The sequence below is a fragment of the Anoplopoma fimbria genome, chromosome 14 (assembly GCF_027596085.1).
Source record: "Anoplopoma fimbria isolate UVic2021 breed Golden Eagle Sablefish chromosome 14, Afim_UVic_2022, whole genome shotgun sequence".
Classification (NCBI taxonomy): domain Eukaryota; kingdom Metazoa; phylum Chordata; class Actinopteri; order Perciformes; family Anoplopomatidae; genus Anoplopoma; species Anoplopoma fimbria.
Genome location: NC_072462.1, coordinates 13,267,126 through 13,283,918, shown reverse-complemented (window position 1 = coordinate 13,283,918; position 16,793 = coordinate 13,267,126). Strand labels below are relative to the sequence as shown.

The following is a 16,793-nucleotide window of genomic DNA, read 5'->3' as shown; positions in this document are numbered from 1 at the left end:
GACTTTTACTTGCTTAACATTAGCACTAAGATGTTATGGGTTAAACATAGAATCGTGGGAACATGCAGCATTTTTACTTTGTAAAATCACTCTCTTGCATTTTCTGCAGACTTGATTCTCTTTTGATATCACGCATAATATCACTTCCTTGTGTATGATAAATAACATCCGCTGCCCTCTACACCATTGAATTATGCATATCAGTGCAGATGTCAAACTGTTAAAACTCCCTGATAAGCAAGCTTCCTGAATAGCAAATTGAGAATTAAGTGTAAGTGAAGTGCTTCACTGTCAAGGGGAAAGTGACTTTTTTATAATCAAATCATCTTTAATGCCTTTTTTTCTAAAGAAACTAGTGCCTGTTCAGAACGGGCCAAATGCTTGGCCTGTTGTGTTGCTTCTTGCAGTTCCCCGCAAGAACTGCTCATATAAATAACTTCACAGTCAACACTGAACTCCCTTGGGTCTTCAGCAACACACCTGCCATGACATAGTTGGGTCACACACCCAGTGGCGGATACTCAGACACCGAGGAATTCAGTCTGGTTCAAGAGACAAAACACCAGGAGCAGAGTTTACCACAAAGTAGGCAACTGCTTGGGACGTCAACTAAAATGGCCCCTTACAGAAACAGAGGAACTATAATGTTCAGAAATGAAAATGATTTGATCATGTTACTATTCCAAGTCATTGTACCCTGAAATAACTTACTAAATGCCCCCAAAGCACTTTTAAAATGTGCAACTCACCTGTACTGTGTACTCCTACTTCAGAGGAAAATGTAGTACTATATTTACCTAAAAGTAAAGTCACAGATTCAGATTTTACTCACACAAAATATAACAAATAAAATATGAAGCACTATTATTCATTTTACTATCCAGCATTATAATTGTAAATGTAACTACATTCTCCTCCCATGTCTTTTTTTAAACCCGTGTAATGAAACCTTAATCTGGATGGACATCCTCTCCTCTCTTCTACTTCTTCCTTAAACACCCTGTGGTCTAAATCTCTTATAGTATGTTCTGCCTTTACTGTCCTAATCCAACTTTTTTTCTGCCAAAGTTCAGATATTATCTTTTTGATTAGAGCTTTACATTTACCAGAAAGCATGTCCACTATGCCTCATATTTGGTGATTTATTAACTATCTGCAAATTCATCACCCTTTTAATCCCACACGTGCGGGTACCCAACAAACTTCTACAACTATTCCCAACCTCTGAACTCTAAATAAGCATTGAACAAGTTTAAACATTTGATCCTTCCTGATTTACATCAAAGCCTGTAAACTTAAAAGAACTGCTGCAGAGTAAATTCCCAGCTCCACCCTGTCTGGGCTCACTTCTTCCTCCCACCAACATACCAACAACCGCTGCCATCATCTCAGCAGTATAGACTGATCATTTATTTGTAATTCTATCCCATAAATACACTTGAATGTTGGATATAAACTCCTGTTCCTAAATGATCATTTTGGACTTTTCAACCATCAGTAAATATCTGTGAATAGTAAGTAAAAATAATTCTTTATATACTGGTTTTCACTTAGTATTCTATTTAAATCAGTCTTTCTTTAGCTCTTCAGATTTTTCTTCCATCCAAAACCCATTCCCATTGAGTTGCAAAGTGCTGTTTGCACAAAATCCAACACTACACGTCCTTGAGTCTCTAGCAAATGTGAATGTACATTTCACGAGATCTGCAAAGGACCCATAGAGACAAATATTACTTGAAGATACTTCATGTCGTTACTTGTAGATTTTTGTTGGATAGGATTCTCTTAGGGAGAAGCCATTATTATTTCTTCATCTATTAAGCCAACGCAAATATCTGTCTCCAGGAGCCAGAACGCAAAAAAAGGTTTGGCATAACAGACAAAAAAAAGATGATTTGAGGAATTCTAGTCATGAGAAGGTCACTGCAAAAATATATTTTCAGCCATGAGGGCTCTGGGAGGGCAATTGGTCAGTCCATGACCTTGGTACAGACGGAAATATCTTTCCAACTATTGGTTGGATTGCCATAAAGTTTATTAGACATTCATGCTGCCTAGAGAATGAATGGTGATCGCATGACCTTTCCTGTAGGGCCACCATGAGGTCCCCATTTGTGATATATGGTGAAATGTTTAGGAACTTGGATCATGCTCCAACATAAGGATGAATTGTAAGAACTTTGGTTATCCCCTGACCTTTAATCTAGGGCCATCATCAGGTCAAATAGACTAATACCGGATGACAGCTTCATCTGATCGGTTTTGATCTAATTGAGCTAACACATCCTCACAGAGCCGCTAACACGACTGTAGACTCTTTGTCTTGTCTTGTTTTGTCATGTACTAATACTAATTCCTGCTTCCTCTGTCTTATGTTTTTATCATGGTTCAGGAAGGTCAGATGGACACCACCACCTCTTGAGCCTTTGTGTTGTTGGTGATACTCAGCGGAAAAACACTCTGGAGGAGTAATTAAATGTGTGAGCGACAACATTATTGACCAAAGTTAACAGATGTCAAACGTCTTGTTTATGTATTCTAGCTTTTGTGCACCATAATTTCCCATTTTCAGTGACACATAGGATTTCCTCTGCAACATGTCCACAGAGCCCTTGAAACATCTAATAATACTCCCAGCAGCTCGTGCACAGGAAATAGCTTCGAGCTGAGGAGGCATCTCAGTGGCCTTCACTCTGTTACACCCTTCCACCCTTCTGTTTCTCTCTCTCTCTCTGTCTTTACTCTACTCCACACCCAGCAAGAGCTGTGCTGACCAAAACCGCAAACCCTGCAAATGCCAGTCATGCATGTATGTGTGTGTGTGTGTGTGTGTGTGTGTGTGTGTGTGTGTGTGTGTGTGTGTGTGTGTGTGTGTGTGTGTGTGTGTGTGTGTGTGTGTGTGTGTGTGTGTGTGTGTGTTGGATGTGTACGTGTTTGTGTGTCTGTGTAAGACCACATGCATGAAATGCTGCAGCTCTTGCGCCCTAAATACCACAAGTCATTGAGATCAGCAGGCAATGCTTCCACTTTATATTTCACAGATTGGTCTTTTCATTTTTTCAACATCTCCATGTATCTCTAAAAAAAAACAAAAAAACAGCACTTAGAGGAGTCCATCTGTAGCGTCATTTCTTTTGCAAGTCTCAATTTCACACATGTCCTCTGAATTTCCTCTCCCGCCTGTTATAGAAGGGGCAGAGTCTTTATTTCACATGTCTAACATCATCTCTTAAAAATATCTCCAAGTCACCAGGGATTAGGCTGTAATCTCTGTGGCTCACCACTTCAGAGGGGGGGGGGGGCGATGGCAGACTGACGACCCCTGGAGACAGGAGCAAGAGGCACAGCCACAGTAGGGAGGAGGGTAAAGGAGGACGCTGCTGCTGCTGCTGCTGCTGCTGCTGAGTGGAGCAACATAAGGAATGCCTGATGAGCGTGTGCTTTAGCCAAGGAAGGCAAAGGCACAGCTCCTGTCATAATAACTGGATGACAAGAGAGAAGGGGGGGGATGAGATGAGGAGCGATAGAAAAGAAAGTCAGGATGGAAGAAGAGTCAGAGAGCTAGAAGATCAGGGAGGGACTGTTGAGAGGAGTGAGACATTAACAGATTCACACATACAGTGATAGAAAGTGAGGTGAAGTGATATGAGAATAAGGAGAAAAGTGGCCTGGGGAAGAGACCCCCATCCAGCATATTATTTCTGGCACTTAACAGTCCTCTCAGAGTCAGCTCTGAGTTGTGCAGCATGTGAGGCAGAAGTCAATAAAGCCTCTGAATACTGAGTGCTGGATGGATGATATTGAAATTCGTCCATGCTTGAAGGAACGGGGGATTGTGATAACAGCCTGAAATGCTAACTCAAGTTCAGTAAGGGAAGCAGGCTTATTCCACCAATGTTGGTTCTGAAAGGAACATGATGACAAAGCACCAAAAATGTATGCATCAAAAGGTTAAATGCAGAACAGTTTTTTTGATCACATGTTAATGTAAAGTTGACGTAAATGTGAAATCTACAATTATATTATAGTTCTACAGAAGGGAAAAATAACATTGTTCTGTATTACATTTTGTTTCTCTACTCTTATTATAACGTACCCTCCCTTGCCATGCACTGTTTCATGAAAATAAATGACAATAAAAGGCTTTTTATGAAGTAAACTCATAAGGGGCTCTTGAGGTTGGACAAGTTGAAGGGAAAAATATGTATGCTACTGTTTAATAATATGATACTTACATAGGCTACTATATATATTTTAATGTGTGTTTTTTTTTTTTTTTTTAAATCGAAGTGTATTGGAGAAATTATACTACAGGGAGTATATTCAAACACTTATGCCCTAATATTTATATTAAACTACTAGTAAATAAAGCTGCTAATTGGGTACACATTGACAAACTGAAACATTTAAGTGTTTTTTTTTTTTTTTAATAGATCACTTTTAGTAATCAAATATAAAATAACATTATAATAGTAAGTGGCCACTGTGCATTAAGAGAAGCCTACTTTTTATACTTTGGAACATTTTGCTGATAATACTTTTACATAACTACAAGGTTGAATACAGGGATTTTCCTTGCCATGATGTTGTTTTAAACTGAGGTGTAAGATAAAATAAGATAAGATAAGATAAGATAAGATAATCCTTTATTAGTCCCGCAGCGGGGAAATTTACAGGATTACAGCAGCATAGAGGATAGTGCAAACAAGAGACATAGTAAAAACAAGATCAAAAATTAGTATTATAAATAAGCAAATGAGCAATAAAAAACAGTAAAAAATTCACAGTAACTGAAATATTATATATACAGACGGAAACTATTATAACTATTGTATTGCACAGTGTATTGCAGAGGTTTTTAGTGTCTTATCTAAATAAAGGAAAAGAGGGGAATACGTTAAAAAAAACAAAAAACTACAAACACGATATAATAATAATAATAATTGGTCATTGTAAGCACCGCAAGTCCTTCCTTCCTGCTGCTGTCAGGCTGCACAACCAGCTCTGCTCCCAGTAGACCACATGACACTAATACACAATACAATATTTATAATAGTTTCTGTCTGTATATATAATATTTCAATTACTGTGGATTCTCTACTGTTCTTTACTGTTTATTATTGCTCATTTGCTTATTTATAATACTTATTTTGATCTTGTGTTTTTTTTATTTACTATATCTCTTGTTTGCACTATCCTCTTTGCTGCTGTAATCCTGTAAATGTCCCCGCTGCGGGACTAATAAAGGATTATTTTATTGTATTTTATCTTATCTTATTGTAGCTGCAGTTCCAAGGCTCCCCAGCAGGGGCGCTGTGGCTTAAACATCTCACACAGAAGAAGAAAGGCGAAAAGTCATGGCGGCTGACAGTTTGTAATGAGCCAACAAAAACAGACAAGATTCTCGCTTTGGATCCACCACGTTTGAAACTAAACCCCGGGGATTTAAACAAACAAAACAACAACAACAACAACAACTCTGACGGCAAAATGCAGATAACTTTGAAAACCTTACAACAGCAGACGTTCAAGATCGACATCGATGAAGAGGAGACGGTGAGAGTTGCAACCATGCATGTTGTCCAGGGGGCTTGGAATGGGAGTTGGGTATGTCCTGGAACGGAGGACTTTCATTCATAAAAGGAGAGCAACGCACATGGGATACATGTGTAGAAGCACGAGCTGCTCAGGTTGATCTGGATTATGTGTTGAGGCTGGGGCTCGAGACAGATAGGCGTGATTTATTTAATGATGTACTGGTGGGGAAAGTATTTGTATTGTCAGCATTTAGACGCAGCCCACATTGTGGAGGAGGGGGGGGTACTCTTAGTTTATCATGGGTAGTCCTCCAGCAGTGTGTTTCTGTTTAACTCCTCTTTTATGAAGCACACTTTGGACTTTATTTTGCTATCTCGTGCTCTATATTGAGGGCTGAGCCATGTGATCAGGTTGAAACCTGATTTATTGTGTATTACAGGATTATGCATGGATAACAAAAACAAAAAAAAGTGTCATTTTGTTCCACAGGTGAAGACATTAAAGGAGAAGATCGAGCAGGAGAAAGGAAAGGACAATTTTTCAGTTGCTGGACTGAAACTGATATATGCTGGTATGATATCTGCTGCTAAACACCCTTCCTTAAATCCTCACATTTCTATTTCATTAGAGTCTCTTTATAGTTTTTTTTAATTTATTGGTCTGTTGGCAAACCACACCAGACTCGTTCAGATCAGGAAGCACCTGGTTTATCCAATGTTTTCATTGTCACCGCCATTGGAAACCCGAAACTGATCATGAAAGCGTACACATTAGTAGTTTTGATTCAAAGTGTTTTTGAAGCCTACATTAAGTGTGTCAGTTTGCCTTTATTGGTTTACTGTTTACATATCCGCTTGTTTAAGAAAGGAGATGCACTTATGACTGCTGGCGATCAGTAGTTCTCTTGAATACCTATGTTGAATACACTTATTGTAAGTCGCTTTGGATAAAAGCGTCTGCTAAATCACTGTAATGTAATGTAATATCCTTTTAAAATGTGTATACTATACATGGAGATCTAAGTGTGACTGTTAAACCATATTTGAAAGATTCTTTTTTTATTTAGCCTTTAAATGGCAGAAGTTGCCCAACTCTCAACCATGATATGTCAAATTTTGAGAACTTGTGTAATTACAAGTAAGCATCCGTTTGTATTATAGCTGCTGCATTGTTACGGACGTGTCCACACATTGTCTTAGTTCTACTTTTCTTACATAGAAAGATCCAAATGAATTAATTTTGTCCATGTTATTTTTAAATTCTCAGTATTATTTTACAGCTACAACAATGCAGAGCTGAAGAGCTGGTTACTAGTCGCTGAAAGCCTGCAGTGTTGTTGCTGTTTAAAAGGTTAAGCTGATGCCTTAAAGCTCCCAGCATGGTCTGGTTTTCTAAAATGGTTTTAATCTCCTGTTGCCAATAGCGCAAAACCTGACAGCAAGAAAGCTGCCAAAGAACACGTCAGACAAACAAAAATGTTAGCCAGATAACTACAAAGGATGCAGCTTGGTTTGGCAACTGTTTCCTGAAATGCCTACCTTCATTTTTTCAAACAAGCGTTGCAGTCAGCTGACTTTCAAAACAAGAAGAGATAAATCTCGGGGAAAACCGGGTAGGAATAGAAAAAACAAACTAAAGTACGCAACTGTACTTTGTGTCTTAAAACACTTAAACATAACACATATCCTCTGTGTATGCTTAAGGATATTTAAGCATTTTTAGAAAGTGGGGCTTTGTGTGACCTACTTAAAGTGATTTCTCAGACATAACACACTAAAAAAACAATGTAACAAAGAGAACCAGATGTGGTGATAAAAGCAGGCGATAAACCACTCAACAAGCTTCTATTCAACGCTGAAATATGATACCACCTATTGTTCCGTCCCTGCGTGTTGTGTCACAGTTCACTCCGGGTAAAGCCGATAGAATTGTGACTAATGTTTCTGTTTCCACACAGGTAAAGTCCTCAGCGATGACGCGGCTCTCAAAGAATACAAAATCAGTGAGAAGAACTTTGTGGTCGTCATGGTGACGAAGGTGTGTGAATTAGAAATTGTTTCAGTAAATATCGAACCGATTGTACAATTTTCTTTTGGTACAGCATGCCCATGAGTTTTAGAAATATGAGCTAACACTGAACTATGATTTGGTTTTGTAACTTTCCATTTCAGCCACAAACCACTTATGCCAACTGACCTGTTGTCGCTATCAAGTGATTTTTAGAGAAGTAACATGTTTTTATGTTTTAAAAAAATTGCCTCGCAGGCTAAATCGGCCTCGGCCGCCCCGCAGCCTTCATCTGCCACTTCAGCTTCCAGCACTGCAGCTCCCGCGGCACCTCCTGCCTCATCGTCCAGCTCTGAAAGCACATCGGAGCGAGCCTCTACAGACGACAAACCAGAGGAGAGGCGGTCTTCTACTGCTGAACCAGCTTCCACTCCTGTCGGGTAAAGATGGGTATATGTTTGTCTTTGACTATCTATCTGGTTTCACTGAGTCTTTTATTGAGAAGTGACGTGCAGATCACGCCTCACCCCAAGGTCTGTTTTCTCTTTCAGAAGCTCTGAGGCTTCAACAAACACAAACCTGATTGATGAGGCGGTTTCAAATCTAGGTAAGGATGCGTTTGTGAACATTATTTATCTGTCATTATTGTATGGCGTTTTGTGAGCGGGAGATCCGACAGAAATATCATCGTAATAAATCTGATACAGGAACTTTGTCACAAATACGACACCATTTGTTAGACAGAAGACAGTTTTAGCCTTTTTGCTTTTGAGCCACTTTAAAGCTCTTCGGTCACACTGCTAATCTTTTTCTGTGTGTATATGTTCATTTAGTGACGGGCCCATCGTACGACGCCATGGTGACCGAGATGATGCTCATGGGCTACGAGAGGGAGCAGGTGGTAGCAGCTCTGAGAGCGAGTTTCAACAACCCGGACAGAGCTGTGGAGTACCTGCTCACAGTAAGAACATCTTAACTCTGTGGACGTAGCAAATGTGTTGTAGAGCAAATCGCTGGAGTGGATCTTAATAGATTATATCTCTCGTTTTGGGCAATCATAGAGCTAAGCATCCCTGCTCAGGTCAGGATCTTGTAAATATTGAATTTACATTGCCTTTAGAATGTTTTATTATGTTGGTTTGAGTTTAATCGCCAATGACATGCATGGCACGGTTATACAAATCCCCCACCCTGTGTGCATGTCGTGAAGTAACCCACAAACTTTGAACTGAAGTGAACTACAAGTAATCATGAACTCAACAACAAATTGCGGCACCTATATTTTATCTGATCTTGTTTTTCTATTAATTGTATTTTGTGACTTTTCTTTCAGGGTATTCCAGGCAGAGATTCGGGCCATGCATCGGGACCAGAGGCGGTGGTGCCTCCAGTGAGTGTTCAGTCTGCACCCATAGGGGGTATCAGCCTTCCTGCCAACACCGGCTCTTCCCCGAGTGCTGCGGGAGGTAAGTGGCCAATACTATTCAGCATATTCCAAAAGCTCTAAATGAGCAAACGTCCTGTTACTATCCTTCTTTATCTGTCTTGTTGGTGCTTAAAATGTCGGACTATCATTTTTATCCTCGAAGGCAACCCCCTCAGTTTCCTAAGAAATCAACCACAGTTCCACGTGATGCGACAGCTGATCCAGCAGAATGCCGCTCTGCTTCCCGCCCTGCTGCAGGAGATCGGCAGGGAAAACCCTGCGCTGCTGCAGGTGGGGAGGACCTTGACACAGTTATGATTAAATAAGGTCATGGTTTAAGCATTGGGGTGTCAGTTCACTTAAAGGGGTACTCCATCAGGTGGTAGTGTGTATGTATTAAAAAAGATATTATTTCAGTTTGGACTTTTCGACGCGCCAATGTTACAGTCTGGAGGTGTGGGGTTTGAAAGCTGAGGGGATTTAGGAGGCAGGAATTAATTTATAGCATCCAGCATTTTGGGGTTTGACCCATACTAGAGACTAAAAGTCAGGATTTTTACCATTCTCTTTTAAAGCTGTCTGTTGTGAGTCCCCAAAATGTATAGGAAAAACAAATATACAGAAGGCGATTATTATATTTTTAGTGTAATACATATCCGAGTCATAGGTGTCAAGGAAACGTTTCAATGCGTCCATTCTCTATGCCTAAAATGTTCATTTACCACTCTAGGAGATAAGCAGCCACCAGGAGCAGTTCATCCAGATGCTGAATGAACCCAATCCAGAGGCGGTGCCCGCAGGTGGTGGAGGTGGAGCGGGAGGAGCAGGGGGAGCCGGAGGGTTAGCAGGCGATGCACCCGGCGGGAGTCACATGAGCTACATCCAGGTCACGCCACAGGAGAAAGAGGCCATTGAGAGGGTGAGGGTGGAGCACCACACTGTCACCAACCTTTTCCTCTCAGTCTGAAGTTCAGGAATATGATACACAACTCTGATTATGTTCAATCGGAACGCCAAAAACGTCACTTTGATTTTTATCTTTCACATAGTTTTGAGACTGTTAAGCATAAAGCAGAAAATATGATTTTCTTATTAAAGTATTGTTTGGCTAATTTGCAACTGTTCTCTCTCCAATTCCAGCTAAAAGCTTTAGGATTTCCAGAGGGACTCGTTATTCAAGCCTACTTTGCATGTGAGAAGAACGAGAACCTGGCGGCCAACTTCCTTTTACAACAGAACTTTGACGATGATTAAGTTTTCTTTTTTTGACTTTTTTTCTTCCTCTACTTTTTGATTGCTAAATATGTGTACAACAAGCCTTTTACATTTCCAAAAAAAAAAAAAAAGAATAGATTTATTCACCACTTCCACATTTACCTTTCTTAATAACACTGGATCATTATCAGCTGTTTGTGATCAGTTTCAAAAATGGAGGAACAATTAAAGTACTATAACTTTGCATCACAAATCACCTGTGTGCTATTGATTTTCTTGAATACTTTAGTTAATCAATATTGTTTGCAGTATGTCACATTATAAGTGAGGTTTGTTCAGGATAGATCTAACAGTATTCATGCACTCTTATTGTTCTGTTTTTTCTTTTTTTATTTGACAAGTAATGGAGATTTGAAAAAAATAAAGTTGTGCACAACGTTTATGGCACTGGTTCTTTTTCTCTTTTACATCCCTCATCTGCATGGAAATCAACAGGATTATGGGCAGGGGCTGTCTGAACTGCAATGCATATTACGTGAAGGCATTTTAATATCTATATGGTTTACATACACATGGCAGGATTTAGTTGCAATGACTTGTTATTTTTTTACATACATTTAAAAAAATAAATGAAAATGCCTATTCTGCCATGTTTACATGGAGTGGGAATAAGAACATGAGTAGCAGATACCATTTCTTTGTAGTAAATTATGTGTATGGTTATTTTATTGCATTATGATTTGATCCTGGTTATAATATATTTGCAAGTCTGCCTTTTTTCCATATAAAATCCAGTCTGTCAGACCCCAAAAAAAGAAATCTGTTGCCTGATAAATTACAGGGCAAAAAATAATGCGAACATATGTTGCAATGAACTCTTAACTGTGACCAGGATAAATGCATAATGTAATACACAGGAGAATAATACAGAGAATAATTCATTTCCAAGTTAACTTTATCAGTGTCATTGTACCTCAGGCTTGTTAGTGAATTCATTTTAAAAGCCTAAAAAGGGTCCACATATTTAGGAATAAAAACTGAATGACAAGTGCACTGAGTGTGCTTAAAACTGTATTGACCTATAGGGGGCAACATAGACCACAACATATTTCCAAAAGTGAAACACGGTTCACACTGAGCTCTATTTACCAGCCTGAAGAGCCTCAGATACGTGTTGTTTACTGTTTAGGACAGAAATGTAGCAACATTTAAACTGTGTTTATATTAAACAGGCAGTTCAGGTAATGCAATATTTATACATCTTTTAGACGGCAACTTTAAGTCGGTTGAAATACATATTTGGTTTTAGTCGCTCGTTTGTACTATCGTTGAATATAGAGGCATGTTTTGTGGGGTGTTATACTGTACAGTAGAATTATATGGACATACAATTTTTATTTTTAATGAATACATTACTGATCTTTTGAAGATTTAGCACTCACAGTTTAGATTTATTTCTTCTCACTTTTGAGTATTACTTATCGATTATCAGTGCCATCTTATTTTTACAAAATGATTCACTGTATAATATAGTATAGTATATTATAATATATAAACAGCAATCATGTCCTCTATATTTACCATAAAGAATTTTGTAGAAGAAAACCCCTTTTCTTTTGACATACATTACAACATACGCAGTTATGACAGTGCTAACATCACCTTTATACGGGGCTCCTTTCAATGTTGTAACTCAGAATATTGTCAAGTAACTTTTTTTGGTATAAAAATGCATGTAGCTGGATAAATATAGCAGAGACATATCAGGACACCATCTCACTGTAACATCTTAACAGGTTTTATTCATATCGGGCTCCTGAGAGATTCATCTTCTGCACAGAGTGGCAGTCAGATTCGGTGTCACCTTTGAATGTCAGCCAGTAACTCGGTTGTCCTCCCCATTCTTCCCACTGACAGGTGGAAAGAGAACCCCATGGAAACAGGATATTGTTAAAAAAAAAATGTTTTAACCACAACATTGTGTTAGTTAGCCTGCGGCGATATGACTATTATCAGGGGGGATATTGTGTGTGAGCTATTGCTGCCTTTTGCTTCTCCATTACACTACCAGGGAAATCTATCATGTTTACTTGTAATTATGCAAATATGGTGGAGAAGTTTAAAAGCCAATATTGTTTTCGTATTTCAAATACATTTTTTATTATAGTGTAAAATACAAAACAATAACAAAGCATTTTTATTTACAAATGTACAAAATTCAAGATTATATTACATATTTTGGCTATAAACAAAAAAATCTTTGTTCAGAGTTACTCATTCAATACAAAAATATGAATGTCTCATATAAATTATTGCACTTTTTGCGACTGCAGTGCATTGAAGATTGCCATCACCATTTACAAAGTGAAGTGTTCACCTGATTTAAGTCCGATTGTGGAAGAGAGGTTTCCAAGAAACGCAAAAATAACCGTATGGCACTTTTTTTTCATAGTCTTCACCCTTTTTGTATATTGTCCTTATTCTTTGGTACCTTTTCTTTAATAAAAAAAAAACAACCTTCTTCAGAGTCACTGAGCACCGTTCGGTATAAATTAACATTGTACCTGAAATTTGCATTGCAGGTGAAATGTGTATATAAATATAGATGTATTTATTAATACAGTATTTTGAACAGTGTGTAGTTGATAACAGAGCCTTTATTGGCATGTTGCTGGTCTAAGGCGTCTGGACGTGTTTGTCTGTTGCTCCTGGTTTTTCCCTGACAGAAAAACATTTCCAGTTAAAAGTTGTTGGCACCTTGGTCCTCCAAGTTTTGTCAGTTAAATAAGACAAATTCCAGTTTGGTCCCTTTCATAAAAAGTTTACAACCCTGACAGAGGTCTTTTCAAGTCGCCTGCTCAATGTGCGAAGACGGGATCAGTCTTGAGAGCAAATTTTAGGCTCTTGAGGGAGAAACGCTGTTTTTTGCCGTGAACACCACAGCTTGTCTTGTTGCTTGACACGGCTTGAAGGCAAATTATGGTTTTTAAAAAAGTATAGGTCACAAGTTTGTTCAGGGTTCTTCCTAACATGTGTTTTTTTCTTTTTCTGGAGCCTTCATTCATCACAACGTCTCATAAGTGTCTCTTCATGTGGAGAGCAAGGTGGTCTGACCTTGAGAAGGCCCGGTCACATTTCTGACACTGAAATGGACGGTGGCCTGTGTGTTTCCTGTAGTGGCGTGTGAGCTCGTCCGAACGCGCAAACTTCCAGCCGCAGCCCTCCCAGTCGCAGTGGTAAGGCTTCTCCCCTGTGATGGAAACACAATACACACATGGAGCGGTTAGTGCCGGCCCCCGGGGTTAAACTGGCCCAACCTTCTCCACCTTGAGGAGAAAAGAGGTTCGTCCTGTCCTACAGCTAGTGCATAAACACTAAGCTAATCTGCCCTGGATTTGTATTTGAACAGGGATCAGTATCAACCGGTGTCACTGCACCTGTTTAGCAAGTCCCCTTCCCCATCCCCCACCCATCTAACCCCCATCAGGACTCAATACTTCCCTGTGAGTTGCTTGTTTTTGGAAAGTACCTGTGATTAGCTCTTAACAACATAAACAGTATGAAACAAACGTGTTAAACATGAATTAAAAACCCAAAATATGCTTCTTCGTGAGTTTTGAAAAAAACCTCCACTTGCCATTAGTTCATTTTAACCATATGCGGACCAAAACACTGTAAAGAACGTCTCAAATACAGGTAAAAATACAGTCACATACCTGTGTGCGTGCGGTGATGTGCTTTGAGGTGGGAGCTCTTTGTGTACGTTTTCCCACAGCCAACATAGTCACATGTGTGTGTGGCAACTCTCTTCCTCGGCCAGGAGCGCCTGCCACGTTTAGGCTTTGGTTCCTCCGGCAAGCAGTCCCCACTCGAGATCATGGGGGAATCTGTGGGGTCAAAAGATTATGGTCATATTCATGTTACCACATGTTTAGAGAACATTTTCAGTGTATAAATGTGATCAGACATGACACAGTGTATTAAGGTCACAGGCCCCGTCCGTACTTGGCCTGCATAGCAGATCATATTGTAAAGAAAGCACTTAATCACTTCTGATGCATAAGTCGACTCACAGCAGGAGTTGCAGATTTAATATTTTTTTTCTGTCATCAACTTTAAGATGCAAAAGAAAACATCTCGCTTTGAAATTTAAAAAAAATGGCCAAATTTTCAAATAACGTAAAAAGATAACGCAAAGGGCAACAACAATGGATAATGACTGCTAATGGAGGAAAAAAACAACAAAATATAGTTTTGTTAAACATCCGGTAATGTCTTGTATCCTTTTTGGCTGGTTTAAAGAACTTTCTGATGAAAAGACCCAAAGCCATGGGATGTATGTTTTCATATTCAATATTAAGAAAAAGAGATGTGCGCTAACCTTGGTACTGCAGGGAGGACGGCTGAGGGTAGGAGCTGTAACCCTGCGGAGAGCTGTGATGGTAACCCTGGGGATGTAGAGGGATCTGAGAGTGGGGATGTCCCAGAACCTGGTGCTCCCGGCTCAGAGGATGGTCTGGCGAAAGGGAAGAGGATGAGGATAACCTGCCGCCTGTCATGGACCTCCCTCCGCCAGGGAAGCCGTGGAGCTCTAACTGACACGGGCGCTGCTGCTGGCTCCCTCTGCCCTGGGAGTTTAGGTGTAGGTCGATGGGCTGCGAGATGGTGCAGGTACTCAGGTTCTCCTGCTTTATCCTGTGGCGTATAAAGGACGGCGAAGAACGTGACGGAGTCGGGTCCGACACGGGACTGACGCAGATCTTGCTTACGTTCACCCCTTGGCTGTACTCTCCCATGTCCATCGTCGTCTTTACCACAAACTTGCCGTGGAGGCTGGTGGGGTGGAGGTACGCCGGATCCAACTCCGGTCTCATGAGCTCTGCCACAAAGCCTCCAGAGGGCGAGACGTCACTGATATCTGGGATGGTGTAGAGGAGCTCACTGCCCTGAGGGGAGGGGAGAGGGTAAGATGAGGAGAAGGAGCTGGGGGAAGGAGGCAAGGTCTGGGCAGAGCTGCACGCCATGGCCTCCTCCTGCTGCTGCTGCTGCTGCTGCTGCTGCTGCTGCTGTTGCTGCAGAATGGAATTAGACAGAATGAAGTCGTAGTCCAAGTCCAGGTCAGGCTCTGTCTCCTTCTTGGACATGCTGGGGCTTGTTGTGCTGGTGGCGGTGGGCTGGTCCGGGTCAGAGTAGCTACTTCCGGTTGGCACACTGGATTTCTTAAGAAGGGCCAACTCCTCCTTCCATCTCTAGAGGAAAGTTACAGAGGCATTAATGACCGTCCTCATTTAAACTGCTCATCTGTGTCATGTTACCGTTTAGAAAGAAAAACACACACTGTCCTCAATAATGAGTGCTTGCTTTGAATATATAATGAAATGGCATACAGATATAAGTCAATGCTTTGAGGAGAACAGAAGTTGGATCTGTCATGGAGAGTGAGTGTTTTGACAGCTCCGCTCCGGAGCTCAGTCTGGTGCAGCAAGTGTCCCTAGACTCAGAGCACTTCCTAGAATACAGATTATTCTGTGGTGGGATGGGAAGGAAACACTCAAGCTCACCCTGCCATCCGAAGATTTTCTTGCAATCAATGTGTAGCCTATTGAACGACCCATTCTGAATATAAACACTACTGATCTAGTGGGCATCAGGGTGTTTCCTAGGAAGAGGGTTGTCCCATGTGCGCTTTCACTCTCTCCAGTCCCGCTGTAAACCTGCTGGAGCAGCATTATGTAAAGTGGTGCATAGTGTCGAGCCCTATGACTGATCCCATAATAACACTAAACAACGACACCGTAAATAAACTGCACAGGTTCACACATTTGATTCGTTTTGGGTTTTTTTTTGCTCATATGTCTATTTGCCATGTGTGTGCAATAATATCAAAAGAAGAGATCACGGGGCTACTCACTAAATTGGCATTTCCAATGGATTTGCTCTTGACGGTGGGCCCGCTGGTGAACGTGGAGATGGAGGGGAGAAGAGTACCACCTAAAGCCATCTCGACGTCATTTGCAGGCTGCCTGAAAATCAAACAGAAAAAGAAGGTAAATCCCCTCTGCGGTGCAGTGTGTTATAGTCCACAAGTAGGTGCGCTGTTATGGATGCGCGCACCGCTCCAAATGGAAAAGTTTCGCCCAGCGCGCACACCTCATCAGTGGGAATCGGGACGTGGGAGTCCGGTCTGCGGCTCTTCTCTCCGGTGGCACCGCTCTGGGTTTCCAATGTCCCCCGGGTTGAAAAAGTTTCACACTATAGTCCGGTACATGCTGACGGTTTAATTAATGAGTTTCTCTCTTTTTTTTTTTTTTTTTTTTTTTTTTGGTTTTTTGGGGGTTTTTAAGAGCAATTTCGGCAAAGACAGAGCGGCGACGTACGGGGGAACCCCTCACGCCTGTTGCCACTCGAGGACCGGCAGCTTGAACTGAGGAAAAAAAGCGTGAGAGGTATCCTTAAATCACGCAGGACACGCCTTCGTTGCCCGGCTACAGGCTTCAGGAAAACATTTGCGAGAGGGAGGGAGCACGGCGAGAGGGGAAGAGAGAGAGAGAGAGAGAGAGAGAGAGAGAGAGAGAGAGAGAGAGGTTTGTTTGTATTCATAGCAACG

At 40.8% G+C, this 16,793-nt stretch overlaps 2 protein-coding genes across 3 annotated transcripts; one reads left to right on the top strand and one right to left on the bottom strand.

The window, feature by feature from the left end:
• Positions 1-5,324: 5,324 nt before the first annotated feature.
• On the top strand, positions 5,325-10,626 carry rad23b (RAD23 homolog B, nucleotide excision repair protein). 2 transcript variants are annotated; one of them, XM_054612396.1, is made up of 10 exons: positions 5,325-5,556; positions 6,028-6,109; positions 7,496-7,575; positions 7,804-7,985; positions 8,100-8,152; positions 8,379-8,506; positions 8,879-9,011; positions 9,135-9,262; positions 9,702-9,890; positions 10,112-10,626. In XM_054612396.1, exons 1-10 carry the CDS (start codon positions 5,491-5,493, stop codon positions 10,223-10,225), a joined length of 1,155 nt encoding a protein of 384 aa, XP_054468371.1. In that variant the 5' UTR covers positions 5,325-5,490; the 3' UTR covers positions 10,226-10,626. The 2 variants fall into 2 exon arrangements, with proteins under 2 accessions (XP_054468371.1, XP_054468370.1); XM_054612395.1 differs by having other exon boundaries at positions 8,097-8,152.
• Positions 10,627-11,986: 1,360 nt separating this feature from the next.
• klf4 (Kruppel-like factor 4) lies at positions 11,987-16,589 on the bottom strand. The gene is made up of 5 exons (XM_054612849.1): positions 16,337-16,589; positions 16,098-16,209; positions 14,568-15,435; positions 13,903-14,073; positions 11,987-13,436 (listed from the first exon to the last, which is right to left on the bottom strand). Exons 1-5 carry the CDS (start codon positions 16,339-16,341, stop codon positions 13,261-13,263), a joined length of 1,332 nt encoding a protein of 443 aa, XP_054468824.1. The 5' UTR covers positions 16,342-16,589; the 3' UTR covers positions 11,987-13,260.
• Positions 16,590-16,793: the final 204 nt, after the last annotated feature.

Excerpts from the sequence above, each read along its gene's own strand:
- rad23b (XM_054612395.1), top strand. The coding sequence starts at position 5,491 with ATGCAGATAACTTTGAAAACCTTACAACAGCAGACGTTCAAGATCGAC. Across the intron at positions 5,557-6,027 it reads ACATCGATGAAGAGGAGACG|GTGAAGACATTAAAGGAGAA; the intron begins GTGAGAGTTGCA and ends TTTGTTCCACAG. Across the intron at positions 9,263-9,701 it reads AAAACCCTGCGCTGCTGCAG|GAGATAAGCAGCCACCAGGA; the intron begins GTGGGGAGGACC and ends TTACCACTCTAG.
- klf4 (XM_054612849.1), bottom strand. Across the intron at positions 14,074-14,567 it reads GTCCTCCCTGCAGTACCAAG|ATTCCCCCATGATCTCGAGT; the intron begins GTTAGCGCACAT and ends TTGACCCCACAG. Across the intron at positions 13,437-13,902 it reads ACATCACCGCACGCACACAG|GGGAGAAGCCTTACCACTGC; the intron begins GTATGTGACTGT and ends TTTCCATCACAG.